This window comes from Netta rufina, assembly GCF_964035555.1.
Source record: "Netta rufina genome assembly, chromosome: 4".
NCBI classification, from domain to species: domain Eukaryota; kingdom Metazoa; phylum Chordata; class Aves; order Anseriformes; family Anatidae; genus Netta; species Netta rufina.
In genome coordinates, this window is record NC_140127.1 from 68,171,513 (window position 1) to 68,191,783 (window position 20,271).

Here is a 20,271-nt window from a genome sequence, read left to right on the forward strand (position 1 = left end):
ATTTTAACCTGAAGCAGTTTCTTGATCAGTTCACTGGATGGCTGCTAAACACTCGTTCTCACTCTTGGGGGTGAGAATGAGTGGCCCATGATGAAGACACAGGCAGCCCATTTCTTCCGGTAGTAGCACCATCTTATACACCAAGCATCTGCATACTCCATCAGTGAAATTCAGTGTTAATCTGGCAATAAGGCAGGAAAAACAGGAGTCAAATGGCTCCTGACAGACACAACTGAAAAGTTTCTAAAAGAATTACATTGCTGAAAATAGCTTTCTTTTGACATAACCAAAATTTTCAGTGTAAGCAAGCTTATTCTGACAAAAAATGTAAAGAGATGACATTAAAAAAAGTTTTGATATTGGATTTTTTGACATAATCTGTTTTTAATATTGTTAGAGAGGATAGTTCTTACTGTGTTACAAAATCAGTTTATTACATAAAACAAAAAATTCAAACATAAAATATCATATCTCTACTATTTCATTTACTTTTCTTTCTTTTTTTTTTTTTTTTTTTTTTGAAAGTGACCGTTTTGCACTAAATGTTGTCATTTTTTTTTTAATTCTGAATTATAATAAAACCAAACTTTAAAACTGTGGAATTCTCTGGGAAGTCCCAATCTGATTTTCGCATCCCCTTCTGGCATGCATGCAGGTTGGTATGGGAAGAGTCAGTTCTTTAAGATTTTAATGGACCTGTAAAGTTCACGAGTTCCTGTATCAGCTCTTATTTGACCTTATTCACTTGGATCAATCAGACTCACTTGCAGTGCAGTACTTTAGCTGCCACCAAATAGTAATGATGAAATCAGTAATTCCTGACCAATATGCTGCAACCAACTTAGTGTATCATTAGACTTCAGTCGTGTGCTTTAGCATAGCAACATATTTAAGCAGTCTTAGTAGAGTACACATTTATCTCCTACCAGCTTTATTAAATTCAAATCTGCTCACACATAGCAACAGCCTTTATAAGCAGCTTTGATCATTTAAGTGTCAATGCAGCTTGGTAAAGGGAATCACAAGCAGCTTAAAAAAATCTAAGCCAATGACCTTAGACTCTCAACTTGTTGATAAAGGAAAATCTTCCGCGGTCTCCCCTTTGCCCATGATTAATAGAGGCTTTTGTGTGGACCAGTCCTGACAATCCAATTACAGCAACACTCAGCTTAAAGTTGTAATATATGTGCCCCAGACACTGAAAAACATGGCTTTGTAGAAATGGAGACAATGAAGCATTATCATTTAGAATCAACTCAATGTACCATTAATTTCATCTCTGACAGTTTAGGTTCCATTTAATTTGTTATTTGATTTAGATTTCTATGCTTTTCCTGGGACTGTGGCATTAACAACCAGAATTGCAGTTAAAATGTAATAGCTTTTAGAACATAAAATGTAGACGTATGTATATTAATTCAATTTTTAGTATTTTCAACCACTTTGAATTACACTGACTGGACTTTACAAAGTACCTACAAAACTTCAGAACACGTAAGACTCAGAGAAACAATGCCAGTGCAGTTGTGACTCCAATTTCTTTATGGGCTTTATAACTCAATCTCAGTTATATTAAGTGCATAGCATAAAAATATTTAAAGATCACTTTTCGATGTATTTCTTAATGCCTGAAATAACATTGGTGATAGTAACTAGTCTGATTAACTAGCTCATACTATCAGATGTAGTAATATTGTAACTGATTTTAACCAAGTCACTAACGAAAGGGAGATAATTGACTTATCTCACAGAGACAAGACAGAAGTCTATTTAATGTTATTGTGATGACCACTAATGAAGAAGTCCATGTATGGGTGGAAGCAATGTATCTCCTTCTGTGAGATATGCTGTGCTCTTCAGCAAACAGAGCTTTGTTATACAGTTTCACATCTGAATGGCGGAGATATTAGATTAGAAGGCAATAAAGGGAAAACTCTGAATAATATTTTTTAAAGTGATAGTTGAGCTTTCCAGGTATTTCTTGTAGTCAGTGATGTCATTTTCCACCTGCACGTTACAATTAGCTTAATCTTCTGGCACATTCTGCAGAACATTCTTAGGTAAATATCCAGCTAACACCTGTGAGAATCCAGACTAAATAACAATCTCGGGATTTAGGCTTTAGATCATAAGGCCATTGGAAAAGGTCCTGGATTTCATGCTGCACTAGCCACAATGATAACAAAACCTGCACTAATAATATAATATTTTGTAAAGTTCTGTGTTAAACACATTTGCTGTTTTAAAGACACTTACCTACATAGAGATTACGCTCAGAAATCAGACAGTATTTCCCATCCCGAACAAAAAAGGCATTGACTACTACATCCAATAAGGATTTATATTCTATGCATCCAGCAAGTGTGTCCAATACAAATTTTTCTTCAGTCACATTAAGAGTCTATAGAGATACAAAATTAATAATTATTAATGCATTTTGGAAAGAAAATGTTAGTTGTGTACACAAAGAAGTACAATCATTTTGAGGCAATGGAAAACCACAAATACTTAAGAGCAGTGCCTTTGAAGGGCTGACATTTCTAACACTACCAAGACATGGGACGTTGTAACAAATTAATGGCCCTTATTCAGTAAAATGTAACCTCCCCCAGTATTAAACTTTCAGCTGATCTGCTGACATGTGAATTTAGTTAAAGGGCCCTAATATGTGAAATTCAACAGTTAATGACAACAGACAAAATGGCAGACAAAAATGATTCTCTGACTTAAAGAAGTTAGCCAAGAAAAAAGCCAAGTCATCTTCTGAAAAGATAGTTCACATTCAGTATATGATCTCTCCCACTGATCTGAGATGTAGGAACAACTGACCTGCAATGACATAATTTCAGAGGTGCACCATGCCCAGTAGGCTATCGCCACTAGCATCATAATCACTGTATTTGTCTAATATAATACAATTTTAGTTTAAAAGTATTATTAGGGGCTTCTAGAAGAAAGTATGTGAGTCTTCTGATGCATGACACTATGTAGGGCTTGGAGATGGCAAATACATGGCAAAACTTTAAAATTACAGTTCCAGTTTTTACATGTAGAAAATGACATAGAAGAGTTCCAAGTGTATTTACTTAGCTTGTCTTTCAGAGCAAGTACAGCTCTTTTTTTTTTTACTAGTCCTGCTCCAAAGCCAGGTTTCACTCCTTTTTACATGCACATTTTCACTAGAAACACATCACTGTTGCCTCTGTATAATTGTCTACAAATACGTATGTATACATACTCACAGGCACACATATATGCAGGCAAAATTACACAAACACACATCCTTTGTAATTTCTTTACTGCCACTGAAATCACACTAATATATCTGACTCTCTCTAGAAGAACTGTAATAGAAAACATTGCTAATAGTACACATCCAGAACGAGAATCAAACTCAGTTTTTGTGGGTTTTAGGTCTTTAAAGCTAGTAATAGTTAAAATGATATACAAAGCTTTATTTCTATAACTGAAGTAATCAGGTATGACTTTGGATATATTCTGTGACCCATATATGTTGGGTAAGAAGAAACAGTATAGCCGAACTATACGTTACATAGAGACACTGAAGTTTTACAAAGTCTGTTGGGCATCTAGAGACCGAGTGCAAGTAAGCAGGGTATCACCTTCATTCTTCATTAGGGCTCCTGAGAAAGAAGAACTAATAGGCTGTGGTTGAGATAGCAGAAAGATAAAGGGGAATGCAATCGGGAAAATGGAGCCAACAAGAGTGAGATGGCAAAAAGGGAGTAAAGAGAAAGGAGTGCAAAGGAAGGTAGAAGAAAATGGGAGATACAGGAGGGCTTTGATGGAGGAAGAACACAAATGGAAGAGCAAAGAGACTGAACATATCTGGAAAAAAAAAAAAAAAAATATATATATATATATATATATAAAATTGATTGGAAGCATGAATTCCATCTTGCTAAGCATTGAGAATTCTTGTGAGGGATACCCTCCATTCCAAATATACCTTTTCTAGATTTAAGGAAGATCTTTCATAAATGAAAGCAGACAGAGAAAATCCAGAAATCTAATCCCCTACCAATATTTAAATATATATCCCAAATTTCATAGGAGGTATCAGAATTCACCACAAAAGGCAAAAGGGAACACAAACACCTGAAATGCAAAAAGAGAGAAATAGTTCAAACAAAAGTAAGACTGTGGCATTTTTAATCTAAAAAGATGGGTCCTCTTGAACAGATGATTTTGTTCACAAGCAGATCAATCTGCAAATAACAGTAGCTCTGATAGTAAAGAGAAGTTCATGTTAAAATTGGACAAGCTTGCTGGGAATATGCCCTCAAAACCTCCTACAATTACTTTCTCTAAAAGGCTAGAAAATAAATAGTTCTTAAGATATTTATTTGATCAGAATCCTTGCATTCACCTCCTGAGTATCCTATGTGTACAAAGTCCTCCAACAAACCCGTGCTTTTCAAGTGTACTTTTGAGAGAGGAACAGAAGTAGACACCCAGATGGCAATGGGAAGACACCATTACCCAGGGCATACCTCCTGCACAGTTCAGACTACACAGAGAAGTGCAATTGCTTATATACATTTACTCTACTTTTGCTGTTCTGATTTAACTAGTCAGCCAGAAGCTAGTTGGTAGAACAAACACAGAAATTTGTGCTTACCCTTGTCACAGCTAGAGGCAAAGAAAGTACATAACCACTGCATGGCCTCGAAGTAAGCAACAAGTAGCAGGAGGTGCAGCCTGGGGACAGCTGTGCCCCAGAACATTTATACTGACCAGTAATTCTGTGGACCACATGCCCCAAAGAGTCCTTTCCTCTTATCACACATTATCATACACTGAATCTTTTTTTAACTACAGAAGGTACTAAGTGTTCTGTTTCTGTGTCATCTGAGTAAGTGATCTCATCCACACTCATAATAAACTAAACAAGACTGGGCAGGATCAGGACTTGGATAAGAAATCTCAAAGGTAAGCCAGTTTTTGTTTAAGTAGGCCTGATAATCTATTAAACCAAAAACTGACCTAATGCTTTAAAAAGTTCATAGTCCCTGCTACGGAAAATGCTATGTACAAGAAATAAATAAATAATTATCAAATAGTTGTGGTCATTAATTCTGGTAGTATTCCTAGGCTGTCCACTGAGACCAGTAATTCATAAGTGCATTCTTTCTCTGTGCCTTCTTACGTTGCATTATGTCAGTGGGATGGATTTCACAAGTGGGTCAAGTGACCCAGAAACAGTTACTACAATATGATGACAGGTTGTAAAGTTACAGCAGCTTTCGGATGAGATTCTCAAAACATGTCACAAATATTAATTGTGCTTAAAGAAATTCCTTTTGGGTAATACTATTTTGTAAAAGTGGGAACTACAGGACCGAGCTGGGAAGAAATTTTCCCCAGATAACACCCTAAGTCATTGGTGGCAATCAAAAAAAAATAATTATAAATGCTAATTTGTGAGTCTTTGTGCTGTCCATCAGACCATATTCCTACTTTCTGAATTTCACTTCACCTCATTTCTCTCAAACAACTAACAGGTGGTTATGTTTGCAAGTATCCTCTGTGTGTCTTCCAGCATGAGGAGGGCCAGATAATTTACAGGTGAAAGTAATATGCAGCTATCATCTTTTGTTGCACCAGCTATTGAAATATATCAAGGACAATAAATCTAGAAAAATATGCCTCCAGAAACAACCTCTCTATCTCTAATGCTACAGAGCCTATTTTTTTTGTTTTGTCGTTTAAAGCGAAGTAAGTTTATAGTAGATGAATACTGGATGGTTCGGTATTTTTAATGTTCGGGAGCCTATATATTACTGTGCTGAGCAATGCCTGCACTGTATGTAAGCAAAATATTGTTATATGTGTTCGTAATGTCATGTCATAAAAATACCTGACCATATTCTCTTTATGACATTGAATTTCAGCTTTTCCTGATTCCCAAGTGATTAAGCTGTAAAGAAAGGATCCTGTCTGAAAAAAAAGATGCATGAGATTGACCTACCCTAGTCTGAATATGTGCTGATTGGCATTATCTCTGCTTTTTGGGAGATCCCTGGTGCCCTCAGTCTGCTTCTCTGGGCGCATTTTCCCTGCTTCCTGCTCCCTCACTGTGGCTGGAAGCCAGTCAAGTTCCTTCAAGAACAGAAGAGACTGTGTAAGAAAACTTAAGCACAGGATTTGTAAGCACGCAACTTTCAACATGCGTGAGTACAAGCAATAGCATGAATTAAATGGAAGAGCATCTGGAAAAAACAAGCCTTGCCACAGGGGGTGCATGATAAACATGGTGACAATGGGATCTGTTTAAGGGAGGTCAGAGAAGGATGGGTAAGGAGAGACAGAAGAGTTCTTGTTTCTAGAGGGAAGGAAGGAAATGAACATCAGCCATACCCTGCTTGAGACTGCTCAGGATAAGGATTTAGTTTAAGGTGAACAAACATTTAAGGTAAGAAGCTAATATTTGATGAAAAGATAAATACTTTTCACCTCCCGAGAGAACTGTGAGTAATGGCATGTACTGAACTTGTCGACTTCTACACACATTTTGCAGATGCAGTCTGATTAATTCATAGCACTTCAGCCATCAGTGCTAGTCCCCTCCAGGGGTCTAATCAAAATGCCATGGAAATGAAAGAGAATATCCCTACTGACTTCACTGGGTTTTGGATAAGTCACCAGAACTCAGACCTCTTTTCTTCCATTAATTTCAACAGGGAAAAAAGCCCTGGGATCTTAGGATATAAACACGAGAATGCACTGCTTCTACTATTTACAGTCTATGTTGCATTCACCGGCTCTATTTTCATCTTCATGTGATAATGCCGACCATCTTGAAGAGGTACAATTAAGGTTATTTTCCTTTGTACTTATTATTAAGCCATATGAGCAGGACATTGTGGAAAAATCAGATTCCATCCTTTTCTTAGAAAGATCATAATTTACATTTATATCAGTAACCAGTAGTACAAATTAGACTCGTATAATTTAGTAGGATTTTTTTTTTAAACTACATACATCAAAGTAATCTTGCATTAGATGATTTTCATATTTAAAACTAAATCTATGACATTTGATATTTGGGGATTTTACTCACAATTGAGTGGGCATGTGTGAGACATACAGCTGAACCAACACAAATGAGAACTATGAAGAGTTGTGCCAAATTACACCATGTTCTTGCAAAACAGAAAGCTCAAAAGCAGGTTCCTCTTGCTATCAATGAGAGGGAAAAAGGAATAAAACCGTGAATTTGGGGTGGCAATTCTGCTTATACAGAATTAAGCTTTTCAGTAGATGGAGTTTATAAAGCTCAACATGATTGGTCTGATCCTGAAACTCTAACTGAAGCAAATCATTCCACTGAAAATAAAGTGAGTTATTTACATAGAGAAAGGCACAAATGTTGCATGATAACTTCTGCATTAAAATCCATAGCAAAAGCTTGATTTTAATAGTCACTCCAAAGAAAAACTGTCTGGGATGCTTCAGTTTTGTACAAAATTTATTTTTTTCTTCAAAATGAATAGATGCAGTCCATTTTTATAAATGGTCTGATGAGATGATGTATGTTATTACTTATGTACAATACACCAGATGAAGGATCACTACGATGTCGATCATTTTAATAGATTTAATTGAAAACACTAAAAAAAGGGGGCTTTAGTAAACAAGAACAAAGACGTTATCTGGAGGGCATCAATCTGATGAGAAGAGTATTAAAAAGCATTTAGGAAGATAAACAAAGAGAAGTAGTGTGGGCATTCAAATGAAGAACAATAGAAATAGAGATGTTTAATGTTTTCAATATGAATACCCATAATTTAAAGAACTAAGATTTAAAGAACTATTTTAAGTTAATGTGCTATTTGGGATAATTCATACTGAACTCCGTTAAATACCAACAAGGTCGCAACACTGAAACGCGCATTTATTTGCATTTACTATTTGTTTTTATGAGCTTTGAAGGGCATACCATGATTCTTCAGGATTGAAGGTGAAGGTTTGCTTGTTGCAACTAAGAATCACACATCATATTACTAATGAACCCATGTTCCTATTGAAAATATTCCCAGTGAAAACAAGTTCAATATTATGTTGTAAATGTTATAACGTACAACACAATAAGCATGAGGACTGTAAATAGCCAAATTACAAGTCAAAACGTAGTTTCTTTCCTGGAAGAAAATCAAGTCTGATCATTCATTGGGAACAATGAACAGAAATTCTTTTCATGATGTAAAATTAACATGTTGCAGAAATAAAATATATGGAGATTAACACAGAATTGCTTCTAGAGTAATTTTGATCATAACATTCTAATTAGAGGAAACCGTGTTGATTTATCTCGCACTATTCAAGAAATAAAAATGCTTACCATATTTCATTTGTATTTCTCTAACAACAGAAGGCTAATAATCAGTGAGATTCACTAGTGCCATTTGTACATAGAAGCACGAGCTAGGAGTTGGAAAATAGGAAATGACACTGGAATGTGGTTTTCTGTCTTGTTTCCTGAGTAGCCATGTAGAGATTATCTTCTCTCTTAACAACCTGCTTTTCTGATCTATAGAATGAGGATTATCTCAAACATGTTCAGATATAAACTAAAAGCACCATAAATTGCAATAATAAATAGAAAAATAAAAGCGTGTGCTTGAGTGTTTTGCTGAATCGTGACCGAAATGCCTATACAATAAACGAAGAAAGAATGGAAGGCCTCAATGTTGTGCTGAATCTAGCTTTCTGTTGGAGCTGAAACCAAATATTCAGCTGAGCAGTAGGTATTTGAAAAGACCTTCATCTGCCTTCTGAAATGAGAGGTCCCTTCCAGAGAGCAATGAGGTGTCCCCTCAGACTCCTCTTCTGCAGACCAAACAACCCCAATTTCCTCACTTTTCATAAGTCTTGTTTTCTAGACCCTTCACCAGCTCCGTTGCTCTTCTCTGCACATGCTTGAGCAACTCAATATCCTTGTAGTGAGGGGCCCCAAACTGAAAACAATATTTTTGGAAAGTCCTTCATTTTACCATTTAACAATATTTGAGATGCAATCTCACCAGTGCTGCATACAAGGGGAAAATCCCTTCCCTAGTCCTGCTGGCCATGCTGTTCCTGATGCAGGCCATGATGCCATTAACATGGTAATTCTGAGTGTGTGCCACTTGAAAGACCCAGCCTTGAGCTAGTTATAACTACACTAAACATTACTAACTACACGACACTTGGGCAGTCTGTTTACACGTTTCCATCACACCACGAGAAGATTCTATCTTTATATATACAGTGGTTCAGACAGATCTGAGCAACTGTCAAAATAAAGCTCACCTCTATTCTTTAAAATTCAATTTCTATTCCTTTGGTACTAATTTTCTGATTCCCTTTTTGTATCTTGAAATAGCAAGTGGTTGCAAAGTGCAGTAAGTGAAGAAGAAAAATGCATCCCAACAGTTATTGGATATGCTATCTGCATCATCTGCTTCAATCACAAAAATACAGGGAAAGATGGGTGCTTTTTCAAAGCAGTACACTGCGATTAGATGTTGTCGTGGTTCCCACTACAGATGTGCAGCCACCATGATTGTAAATGGATGATGTAAAGGCAAAAAACTTAAAACTTAACTCTAGATAGCTTTATCTAATTCCTCTGCAAATTAAAATGGTCAACTACTTATCTCATTTACACCAACATATGTACAGACTACAGCTTCTGACTCTGGAATATACCTGGAAGCAAATAGTACACCCAAATGTTCTTCAAATAGCTTCCTCTCTCAAAGCTTGAGACAAGATTTCCTACAATGAGTGAATGTATTCAGATGGGAATAATGTAATGATACTTAAAAGAAAAATTATAATGATGAATTAAGAAACAATAATATTCAAAAGGTTGCTTCTCTTGTTGACGTCAATCGATACCCTCCTCTGGCATTCAAGAAGAACAAGACGAGAGCTCGCGCGGTCTGATGCAAGGAACTATTTCATGGAAAGCTGTCTACACCATTTTAATGGAAGAGCATAATATACTATTATTATTTAACATAATCATGTTTTTTGGGCTTTGATTTAATTACTTATCTAACTTTATGTGAAGGAAAAATTAGAGCAACTAAAGATTACAAAGAAAATCTTGCTGAGAAGTTATTATGCAAACCTCTGGGTTGTGTCACCTTTGCAGCAGCACAGTGAAACCAACAGAAATGTTGTGCTGGATTTGGAGCAGAACGTTCAGCATGGACCTATTCCTTCTATACTAATAAAGTAAAAGGTCTAATATGGAATTCTGCCAGTTAATTTTCACTTAAAGCAAGTTATTCTCAGTAGTTGGTACATTTTTAACCTACAGTTTTGACCCTTTGGATTTTATGCCTCTTTCTTTTTTTCATGTTCTTTTCAAGTCCTTCATTTAAACATATATTTGCTTGCCCACTTTGCCACTTTCATTTCTTTTCCTGTACCTCAGTTTGCCACCCATTTTTAATGCTTTAATTTGTAAGGATTCCCACAAGAATAGTTTTATACTCCTGGTGGATTGTTGACAGGGATATTTTGGTCAAGACAGATTATGCCTTCAAGACTTACTCCCTTAGGATTAAATCCAATTTCCTTTTATAACATATCTACATTCACTGTGTACGTAAATAAGAATTCTAAACTACAGTCTAAAATCCAGCCTCATTCTGTATCATTTCCTCATTGTTGTTGATTGTCATCTGAAGATGTTAAAACAAAACTTCAGCACTCTCTTGCAACTTCCTTCCACAACTTCTTTTCCATAACTTCAGAAGTACTTCTTACTAAGTAGGCAAGTCTAACAAAATAGAAGATAGTGAGTTGTACAAAAGTCAAGTCTGATTTACTGCATACCTAACTAACTAAATATAAAGAGAGCTGTGTCTTGCAATCATATGGATTTGGGCTCTTGGAATCTGATTCTCCTCATTTTTGTCTAGTCAGCAGTCCACAATATTAGGTTTGCTATTTGTCATTCTGCTAGCACAAAAGATACAAGCTTGGATTGAGTGTGGTTTAAAGTGATGGCCTTAAACAGGATTCTAACTTGGAGGAAGTTCCTGCAGAAATCAGTTAATACCGAGTCAGTTAATGCTGGCTAACTGGGAAGTGGCCAAGCCAGGAGATCATGTGTACAAAGATGCTACAATATTTCTAGGACCACAAGTCTATTCTGAAACTGAAAAGAAAGTGAAATGAATTTTCCATGAAGAATTATAATCACCCATTTGGTACAAAAATATTGCATGAAAGCTTAATTTTGTATAAAAATAGATCTCTCTTTTAATTTTCTCAGATAAATATGCATAAAAATTATTATATAGTAAATGAAGTGAAACTGAATGATTTAAGATGTCCCAGACAAAGATTTTTGCCTTATCTGTGGTATCAGCTATCCTCCGTGTTCTTTCCCCTTTGAAAGAGTTTATTAAGAATCTTAAGATCCATGTTTCTCTAATGGAGCTACTACTTCTGTTGTCTTTGTATCACCTTTCTTGGGCTGAGAAGAGCAATGATCTGAATATTAATAGGTATTTATTTTGGCAGCAGTGGTAGCTGAATTTACCCAGTCTTTGCCCAGTCAAAAATGATTATTTTGAAACTGGACCAGTTCCATGATGTAATTCAGCGTATGAATCCAGAAAGAGTTATGCCAGCACTACAAGGCAGGAGGGCAGTGCCGGAAAATAGGGACCTGAGTAGAAACTGATTAAGAAAGTAAATACCCAAGAAGTGTGCATCACTGCCTCAGCTTGTGATGTCCATATCAGAACTCTGAAGTTTTATATTCTTGTAATCTGTTTTGTTTATGCAAAATAAACATAAAAGACTAACTAATTGGCGTAGCAGTATTTTAGACCTTATTGTCAGAAGTGGCAATGAGTACTTGAGCTACAATGTGGCAATGCGGAATGAGGGCTCTGACAATGCAGTCTGATAATACACAGCATGCACAAACAACAGCAGCCTAAACAATATTATTGTCTTTTCTTAGTAATTTCCTACAGCTGATCCAATCCTCCAGCTGTACCAGCAGAAGTCAGGGGTGCACTAAGGACAAAAAGATGGGAAAAGATGAATGAACATGGTGAGGAAAAGACAGGAACTGCTTCAGCTGGTATAGCTACACACTGTTGAATCTTGTTCTGGTTACCTGCAGCATTAGATTAAAAGCAGGTGGTTAATTTAGTGCCACTTGCCTTCCATCCCACTGTTCTGACAGTCACATCCTCAAAGCAAGAATACCTGATCCTGTGAGTCAGCTTCTAAACTGTGTTTGTGTATACAAACAGGTGGTGCTGGCAAGAACTTTAATTTAGAAGGAGAAAAGATGAAAGAAAAGTACAAAACAGCTTAGAAGTGGGGGAGAAACTTTCCCTGTCACCATCAGATCTGTTTTAGTAGGTTGCTGCTTCCCCCATCTTTTGTTGCTACTAAAGCAGTTATTTAATGACTGATCTTTGCTGCCTTGTTTTCTGGTGATAACCACAAGAAATTTGGACTTTACTCCTGAATCAAAAACATTGGCACTGTAAGAAAAATCTATGAGAGTTACAACATCATGTTAAAAAACAGATAACTTCATATTTAAAATCATGTAAGCAACATACATGTAAGATGAACTGAAACTGAATATACCTGCAACATCTCTGCTGATTCATTCAAGAAATCCTCCACGCTCTGATTTTCTGGGTTAAATTTGTTAAGCTGTTGGACTATTAGCGCAATATGTTTTCCATGGCTGACCATCTTCACCATGGAGAATCCTATAAATATAGTAAATCATTAATTTTTCATGCCTGCTTCAGTTGTAGCATAATGTATGTTGATAGGCTCATAGAGAAGATACACTGCAGTAATGTACACAAGAACATTTAGGTCAAGCTTTCAAAATCATGGGTATTCAGAGCAGCAGAAATGAGAACACTAGAAACAATAGAAACATCAATAACATAGAAGACACAATTACATACTTCTTATTCTGCAAATATCTTGGAAGATCATTAGATCATACTTTAAATGATTTCTGTATCAGATTATTTGACAAAATTTAATTAAAGATAATACTAGAGAAAAGCATTAATTTTTGTATGTGTGCTACACAAGTCCTACTTACTACATTGATCTTCCCAGTGAGATGCAAGTGAATACAGGATTTTACTCTTCAACCTTATTAAGTGTTATTACTAGCGGCCTATTTTTCAAGACAGAAAGAAAGAAAAAAAAAAAAAAAGAACAGGAGCGGAGATATGAGGAATACGAGGAAGCAATGAGACAGTGTTGGTCAGCAGGCAGCGATCACAGCACATCAGTAGCTTAGGCCACTGCCAAAGTTTTCCAGGGCACAGCAGCTGGGTACACTTAATGCTTGATGCTTTGTTTGTGAAATGAATGGATTATATCCACCTCTAATGATGCCTTAATCATACGTGAGTCCACAGTTCTGGCTACCTACACTTTAATGTTCACATGACAGGAACTATAATTCATCTGTTTACACTCACAGGCATGTTGCTGTGTATTAAAGACCAATGACAGTAATGAGCAGGGCTGAAAGTCAGGAATCTGGTTTAGCAATGGGAAAAAAAATGAGCAGAGAAGTCATTTCACATGGTAAAAAAATACTTTTGAAAATTGTTCTTTCATTTTATATACCATTATACTCTGCTGTTGGAAAAGAAAGCTTGATCAAGATGATTCATTCCCACTGTGGTAAATATAATTCATTTCTTGTTGTAAAAAGATGTTGTAACATTTTCCGATAGTGTTTTTACACCCTGCCTTTCAGCACTATCAAATGTAATTATAATTGCCTAAACAACTCTTTTAATTACTAATGTCAAGGTCCTTAAAAAAGGTGTTTTGTGCAATATAGACATTTAGTTACCTAGTATAATGAAGATAAAACGTCCAAATAAAGAAAAAATGACCAGCAAGACAGGGCTGGATCATGACAAGTGAGGACAAGCAAAGAAGAGGTGCTACAGTGCCTCTGTCATCAGGGGAATCACCATTTCTCCCCTCCTCTGCGGAACATGATCAGTTTCTCTGTACCTGCCAAGGTTCTTAGACTCAAAAGGAATTTCGGATAAGGGCGATTGAAATACCTCTGTACTCAGACTGAATCATAATTCAGGCTCCAACAGCTCTCCCTGTGACAAATATTTTTTCTTCTGGCACAGCAGAAATGTTTGAGTTCTTGTGCTCTGTACATGCCAACATTGCCTCTTCTCCCTCCCCACCAAAAAAAACAGTCATTAAAGCAAAAAAAAGGAATATGAAAACTAGGACATATACAACTTAAAAACTTGGGACATACAGGGGTTCTTCGCCTGTGACTGTGTTTAAAAAAACTGCTGCTTTTTTATTTTATATTTGTTGATTATTTTAAAATAATCAATGTTATTTTAAAACACATGCACCAAAATTAAAATGCGTTGTGTTATGGAGTGCACCCTCATTGCCATATGGTTATTTAGGAGAAAATACTAATTCCTGTGTATAAAAATGATACAGAATTGCTGCACACAAAATGGTATACAGCTTCTTCCATTATCAGATACGGAATCTCAGTTAAAGGAATTAAGAACCCAACTTAGCCTTATTTTATGGCAGAGCTTGGAGATATTCTGAAAGTAATTCCATTTGGTAAGGTCGACCACAATTGTAAGGACTTGTTTCAATGGCATGAGAGAGGCCTTCTGGTTTCACATTCGTTCCTGCATTCCTAGCCTAGAAAGTCTGAGATCGCATTTCCCTTGATGAAAGCAGTGCTTGGGGGGGGCTGAACTCAGTCTCCCTGCAAAATTCACTCAGCTCAAGCCGCTCAGAATGGCATAGGTGTTCTCCTCACGTGTGCTAGAAAGAGAGCCACCGAACGCAGGGTGCTGTTGCCTCCGGGGTCACATCCTGCGGGTCGCATTTACGCTGGAATTTAGAACCACAGAATCGTTAAGGCTGGAAAAGCCCTCCAAGAGCAGCTGGCCCAACCATCGCCCTACCACCAGTGCCACCACCAGAGCACGTCCCTCAGCGCCACGCCAAAGCTTTGGATGGAGAACATAAATGCTGACCAGCTCCAGATCTCCCACTCCTTTTTAAATTTTCACGTTTTTCACTATTTTGTCCCCTACAGGCGTTGTATTTCACACAGCACTTTTGTCACTCGATACCTTGCGGAACTTTATGAGCAGGGACCCGCTACCCAAACCCTTCTCAAGGAAGCAAATCCCGACAGTCTCGTCACGATATGTCACGATATGACGAGGTCCCCTCTCGGTCTTCTGTTTCGTGTCTGGGTTTGGGGTTACCGGTCCCCCGGGGAGGCCGCGGGGCGCCCTGAGGTGCCGGCGGGGCGCGGGCGGCCCCTCGGGCGCTGCCACCCCCGTACCTGGGGCCGCTCGGCGCCGCTCCCGAGTCCGCTGAGGCCGCCACGGCCCGGCCCGGCCCGGCCCGCCGCGGTTGCTAAGGGCCGCGGGGGCTGCTGGGAGTTGTAGTTCTCCCGCGCGGCCGCTTTCGTATCGCACAACGGGCGCGGCGGGGGCAAAGAACTACGGGGGTGGGAGGAAAGATGGCGGCGATTGTTTGCCGCCGTTGCCAAGCAGGTCGGTCGGCCACTTCTCCGTTTTTGCGCTTAGGAGCGGCTAGAAATTAATCCGCACGGACTCGGGTAGGGTTGCTTGACAGAAGCAGATGCTTGTTGCCCAGAACCGGCCAGGTTTACCATCTGGTTGGGAGAGGAGACTACAACTCCCAGCACGCACCGCACGGCAGCGCACCCCCACCTCACCCCCAGCAGCCCTGCGCGGCATGCCGGGACATGTAGTCCCCCCCTTCCTCTCCCCTTACGCAAATGAGCGGCGGAGGGGGCGGGGCGAGCCCTCCTCCTGCCGCCTTGCGATTGGCGGTGGGGCCCGAGGGGGGGGCGAGCGAGGCGGAGCCGCCCCGCCCCTCTCCCCCCGCGCATGCGCAGAGCGGGGCCGGGGCGCCGCTGCCGGGCGGGCGGCCGCGGGGGCTGTCAGTGAGGCGCGGAGCCGGCGGCGGCGCCGGGCGGTCCCTGCGCTGCGGGCAGCCCGCGGCCACCACAGCCGCCAGCAGCGGCTCAGCACAGCCCTGCCTCACCTCACCTCACCTCACGGAGCGTCCCGGAGCTTGCCGGCCAGCTCCCCCCGAGCAGCCCCGGGCGGTGGCGGTGATGATGAACAGGTTCCGAAAGTGGCTGTACAAACCCAAGGTGAGCGGCTCCGGGGGGCTGCGGGATGACAAAGCACGGCGGCGCCTCGCGCTGTGCCCTTCCTCCTCACCTGCCCTTCCTCCTCGCCCTCCTCATCCTCTTTTCGCTCTTCTTCCTCCTCTCCATCCTCCTCTTCCTCCGAGCCGCGCGCCGGAGGCAGCGCACAGCCTCCTGCTGTCGCGCCGCTATCGCGACAGCGCTGTCACGAGCACCTCGTCCTCCCCCTCTGTCCCTGTCCCCTTTCATCCCCGGTCCCCTCCTGCTGCCGCTCGGGTTTGGGTGCTGGAGCCGAGCCCCTGCAGCCCCCGGAGGGCACAGCCCGCTGGGGGGGGGGGCTGGCGCACGGACAAAAAGTTGCAGCGTGGTTTTCGGGGAAAAGTTGCGGTTTGCCTTTTTTTTTTTTCCTGCCGTCGGGACCCCGGCCAGCCTGTGGGGGAAGGCTGCCGGTCCGGCGGGGCGGCTGCTAAAAGAAAAAGAAAATTGAGCGGTGAGGGAGCTGGGAGCGCGGCGAGGGGCTGAGCGGGCGGGGGGGGGGGGGCAACAAACTTCAGCTGTGCCCCATAAACTTTGTGCTGTCCTCTACATCGACGAGATCCTAAGGAATAAAAAAGAAACGTGGAGCTTGCAATGAATAAAAGAAGCGGGAGAAATTGTGCGTGCAGCCTTTGTCGCCGTTTCTTTATCAAAAAACCAATTAGCCTTCCCTCTAATTGCCTTCCTGATAGAGATCTGAGCTTTTTTTTTTTTTCTCTTTCTGATAAACCCCGGGTTGGGGTTTTCTGATAAAGGGTTTCTCGGGTTGGTTTCAGAAGCTGGTTGCATCTCTCCTTGTGCTCCTCTTCAAAATGTGGCACTGGGGGTGTAGTAAGGTGACGACCTGTTCCTTCAGGAACAAGCATTTGCTCTGATTTTCCTAATGACTTGTTACGGATGGTGTATTTGAGCTAAATATGCAGGATTTTGCACGGTTGATTTTTTGGTTTTGGTAGAAAGTCAGATGGATGCGTTCACGTGTAGCTCTCCTGGTTGCTCTCCTTGCTGTCCCGTTTGACCAAGGGGTCCTTAGGGCTCCTTCCCGTCAGGCTGCTGGCTTCCACAGTCTGCTTTGGAATATAACCCGTTTCAAAGCTGTTTCCTTTTGGGATTTTTATTCTGGTGAGGGCTTATCCCCACTCACGTTACTTAGTTATAATCTTCTGTAAGGTACTGCAGGCTCCAGGTGTGTTTTGGGGGCAGGAGCAGTATCAAACCGATGATGGAGACCGCTCCTTTTGAGGCTTTCCCCATCCTAGTGCGATGTAACAGCACTTCTGCACGGCAGCATCTTCTGCTGGTTATTTGGCTGCTGTGGGGTGTTTGGCTGCTGCTTTGATTGCATCCGGAGCTGGTTGTGAAGGCAGAGGGGGAACGGGACTGGGAGGGACCAGGGGAGCAGCGGGTTCACAGCGCAGCCCTGTCAGGCACCTGGGTAGATGCTCATATTTGTACATGGCTGAGGCTGAGAAATGGAACAGAGAGGTATTACTCAACACGATTGAATTACAAAGCCGTCAGGATAATTGCCAAGTTACTGTAAGAGGCAGGGACCTGCATCTAGGCAGAGACATTTACTTCAGAACTGCTGCATCTGTTTGAGCATAGCAAGGAGGTGAGAGAAAACGTGGGTGTAGGGAAGCGGAAAGTCCTGACTAATGTTGGGAGCGTGTCACAAGAGCAGCACGGCTTTCCTACGGCCTTACACAGCCCGTGTTCTGACTTCTGGCCCTGCCCTGGCTCTCCAGGTGTGCTGCCATGCCCAGACATCAGTAAGCAGGGTGCTGGAGGTACCCAGGGACAGAAATAAATGGCAGCGATGAGGTCTGCACAGCTGGCAAGAGGCAGACTTTCAGCTGATGTATTAGAGGCAGAGCAGAGAGATGAGGCTTGGTTTCCAGCCTCCTGTGCTGCATCGATGGTGATAGAAATTTTCGTGTGCCTCCACGTTGGTGGAACGAGGGCGGCGTCCTCTGACCTCAGGGCACTGCAGGCATCCCGCTGCCTGCTCGGCTCCGCTACCATGTGCAGAGAAAGGACGATTCCTTCTAAATCAAAATATTTGTGCGTATGCAGAGATAGACCAGAGATATTCCCTGTCACTCCAGGGAGCTTCTTATCTCGTACCTCTTGCTGTCGGAATATTCCAAAGGTGCGAGGTCAGAGCCTGCTGCCGGGCAGACCTGAGCATCCCACAGAAGTATGGGAACTGCCTGGGTTTGGACAATTCAGAAATGTTTTTGATGCTCAAAGTATTCTGAATAACTTCTGTGAATGCTGCTGCTGAAGTTCCAAGAATAGCTTGAAAAAGGGAGCAGAGAAGAGCTCACCGGGGTCGATGTTTTGAATTTGGATCCGTTTTATCGATACTTTGAAAGAACTGTTCAGTATTTGACATGGGAAAAAATAATCTCTGTAACCACAGCTCAAAGATGTTTTTAATCTGCTTAGCATAAAAGACTGGAACATCTTCAATGGATGTTCAGTTTTCTTTATTTAAAACATTAGTTGGTGATTACATCTATGAATCTGAATTTCCTTGGGTTTTCTTCACGCTGATGGTTGCTTTCTGTAGCTGGATTAGCAGATGCATTTTCAGGACAAGAGATTCTTGCTTTCTGTTAACGTGTTTCTATGAAATAACATTTAGGGATGCGTGAATGGCTGGTACTGGGAGAAAGCTTGTTTTCATGTCTGTGCATCGTACCTTTCTCTAACTTTTTAAGGGCCTTCTTACTAAGCTATGTTTTAGGAAAGTAAGCCCTAGGTAGCAACAATGCTTTTCGTAATATTTATTGAAGGGCTTAGAGTAAAACATAGATATGCTAATTTAAAACAAGGCTTTAAAACAAGAGCTAGTAAATGAGCATCTTGGAAGTAAGAGGAAGAGAGAATATTCCTAGGGGATCAAGAGTAATCCCCTAATGTAGAAAACTGAGAGGCAATGGCAAAATATTCATTAAGTGACCTCTAGGAGCTTCCTAGAGGCTCTTTGCATAAGGATAAGTGGGTTTGTTTATTTTATTTTTTTAATATATAGATAATAATAAATGCATATCTATATTTAAAAAGTAGGTAAAAACTGATCATTAAAACCTGCAGCTACAAATGTAATCTTGCTTGGGAGCGTTGTCAGTGTTGCTTTGTGGCAGAGCTGACTCAAAGCATTAAAAGATGGGAAATAGAAAATAGCCAAGACTATTTATTTATTTATTTATTTATTTATTTATTTAAAGAAGAGGAAAATATTCGTAGGATTTCTTTTTAGGAAGAAGTTCTATACAGAAGATGATGAATCGAAGTATGAACTTTAGAGGAACAGAAGATAGTAAAAATTACTCTGGAATACGTGCTTAACACCCTGTGAAGAACACTTTTAAAATTGAGTCAGTAGAATGAGATGTAGGAAGAGGGAGGATTATTTTAAGGAGCGCTTTGATGGACTGAAATGGTGAGAAATGAAAAAGGATGAAGCTACTGGAATAGCCAAGCAACTATTGAGGCTAGTTTGGGGTGAGTGCAAGGAAAAGGAAGGATCAATTTACAGAGTGATAGGAAGAAAGCACTATCTTATTTTAGCTATAATTTCCACATCTTAAAAGTGAAGTGTTTACTCTTCACGGAGCGAGTTCAGTCGTGGGAAAAGTGTCTTAAGAAAACTACTTGAATGAAGAGTGACGGAAGAGGTAAATTGCATTTGTAGCCTAAAATTTCTTTTTACTGGTGCTGTACAGTAACCGAAGTCTTTAGGCGCTGCTGTTTGTGAACAAAACTTGGTATTTAATACTAGATTTTTGTTAACATCTTACTACTTTCCAAGACAAAATTTAGGAATCTTTCTTATTTGCGGAGACCTCAGTTACCTGCTTAATTCATCTTGTTGCTGCTGTCTGATCAGAGGCTGCAGCTATCGAACCACATTCCTCAGCAATATTGATAAAAATCCGGAGGAAGGCAACTCAGACATCAACAGACATTGCTTTAGAGCTCTGCATGCTGAAGTG

General features: G+C 40.3%; 2 protein-coding genes across 2 annotated transcripts in view; one reads left to right on the plus strand and one right to left on the minus strand.

Annotated features, from left to right (window-relative positions):
- The window catches only part of CFAP99 (cilia and flagella associated protein 99), a gene marked incomplete at both ends in the record, with an annotated part of 54,605 nt that extends 41,846 nt beyond the window's left edge, over window positions 1-12,759 (minus strand). Inside the window, 2 exons of the mRNA XM_084286804.1 lie at window positions 2,257-2,401; window positions 12,640-12,759. Coding sequence (XP_084142930.1) covers window positions 2,257-2,401; window positions 12,640-12,759 — 265 coding nt within the window. The remainder of the gene's footprint in view (window positions 1-2,256; window positions 2,402-12,639) is intronic.
- A 3,436-nt stretch (window positions 12,760-16,195) lies between these two features.
- The window catches only part of ZFYVE28 (zinc finger FYVE-type containing 28), a gene marked incomplete at both ends in the record, with an annotated part of 141,224 nt that continues 137,148 nt past the window's right edge, over window positions 16,196-20,271 (plus strand). The window contains one exon of the mRNA XM_084286596.1: window positions 16,196-16,234. Within this exon, the coding sequence (XP_084142722.1) occupies window positions 16,196-16,234 (39 nt within the window). The remainder of the gene's footprint in view (window positions 16,235-20,271) is intronic.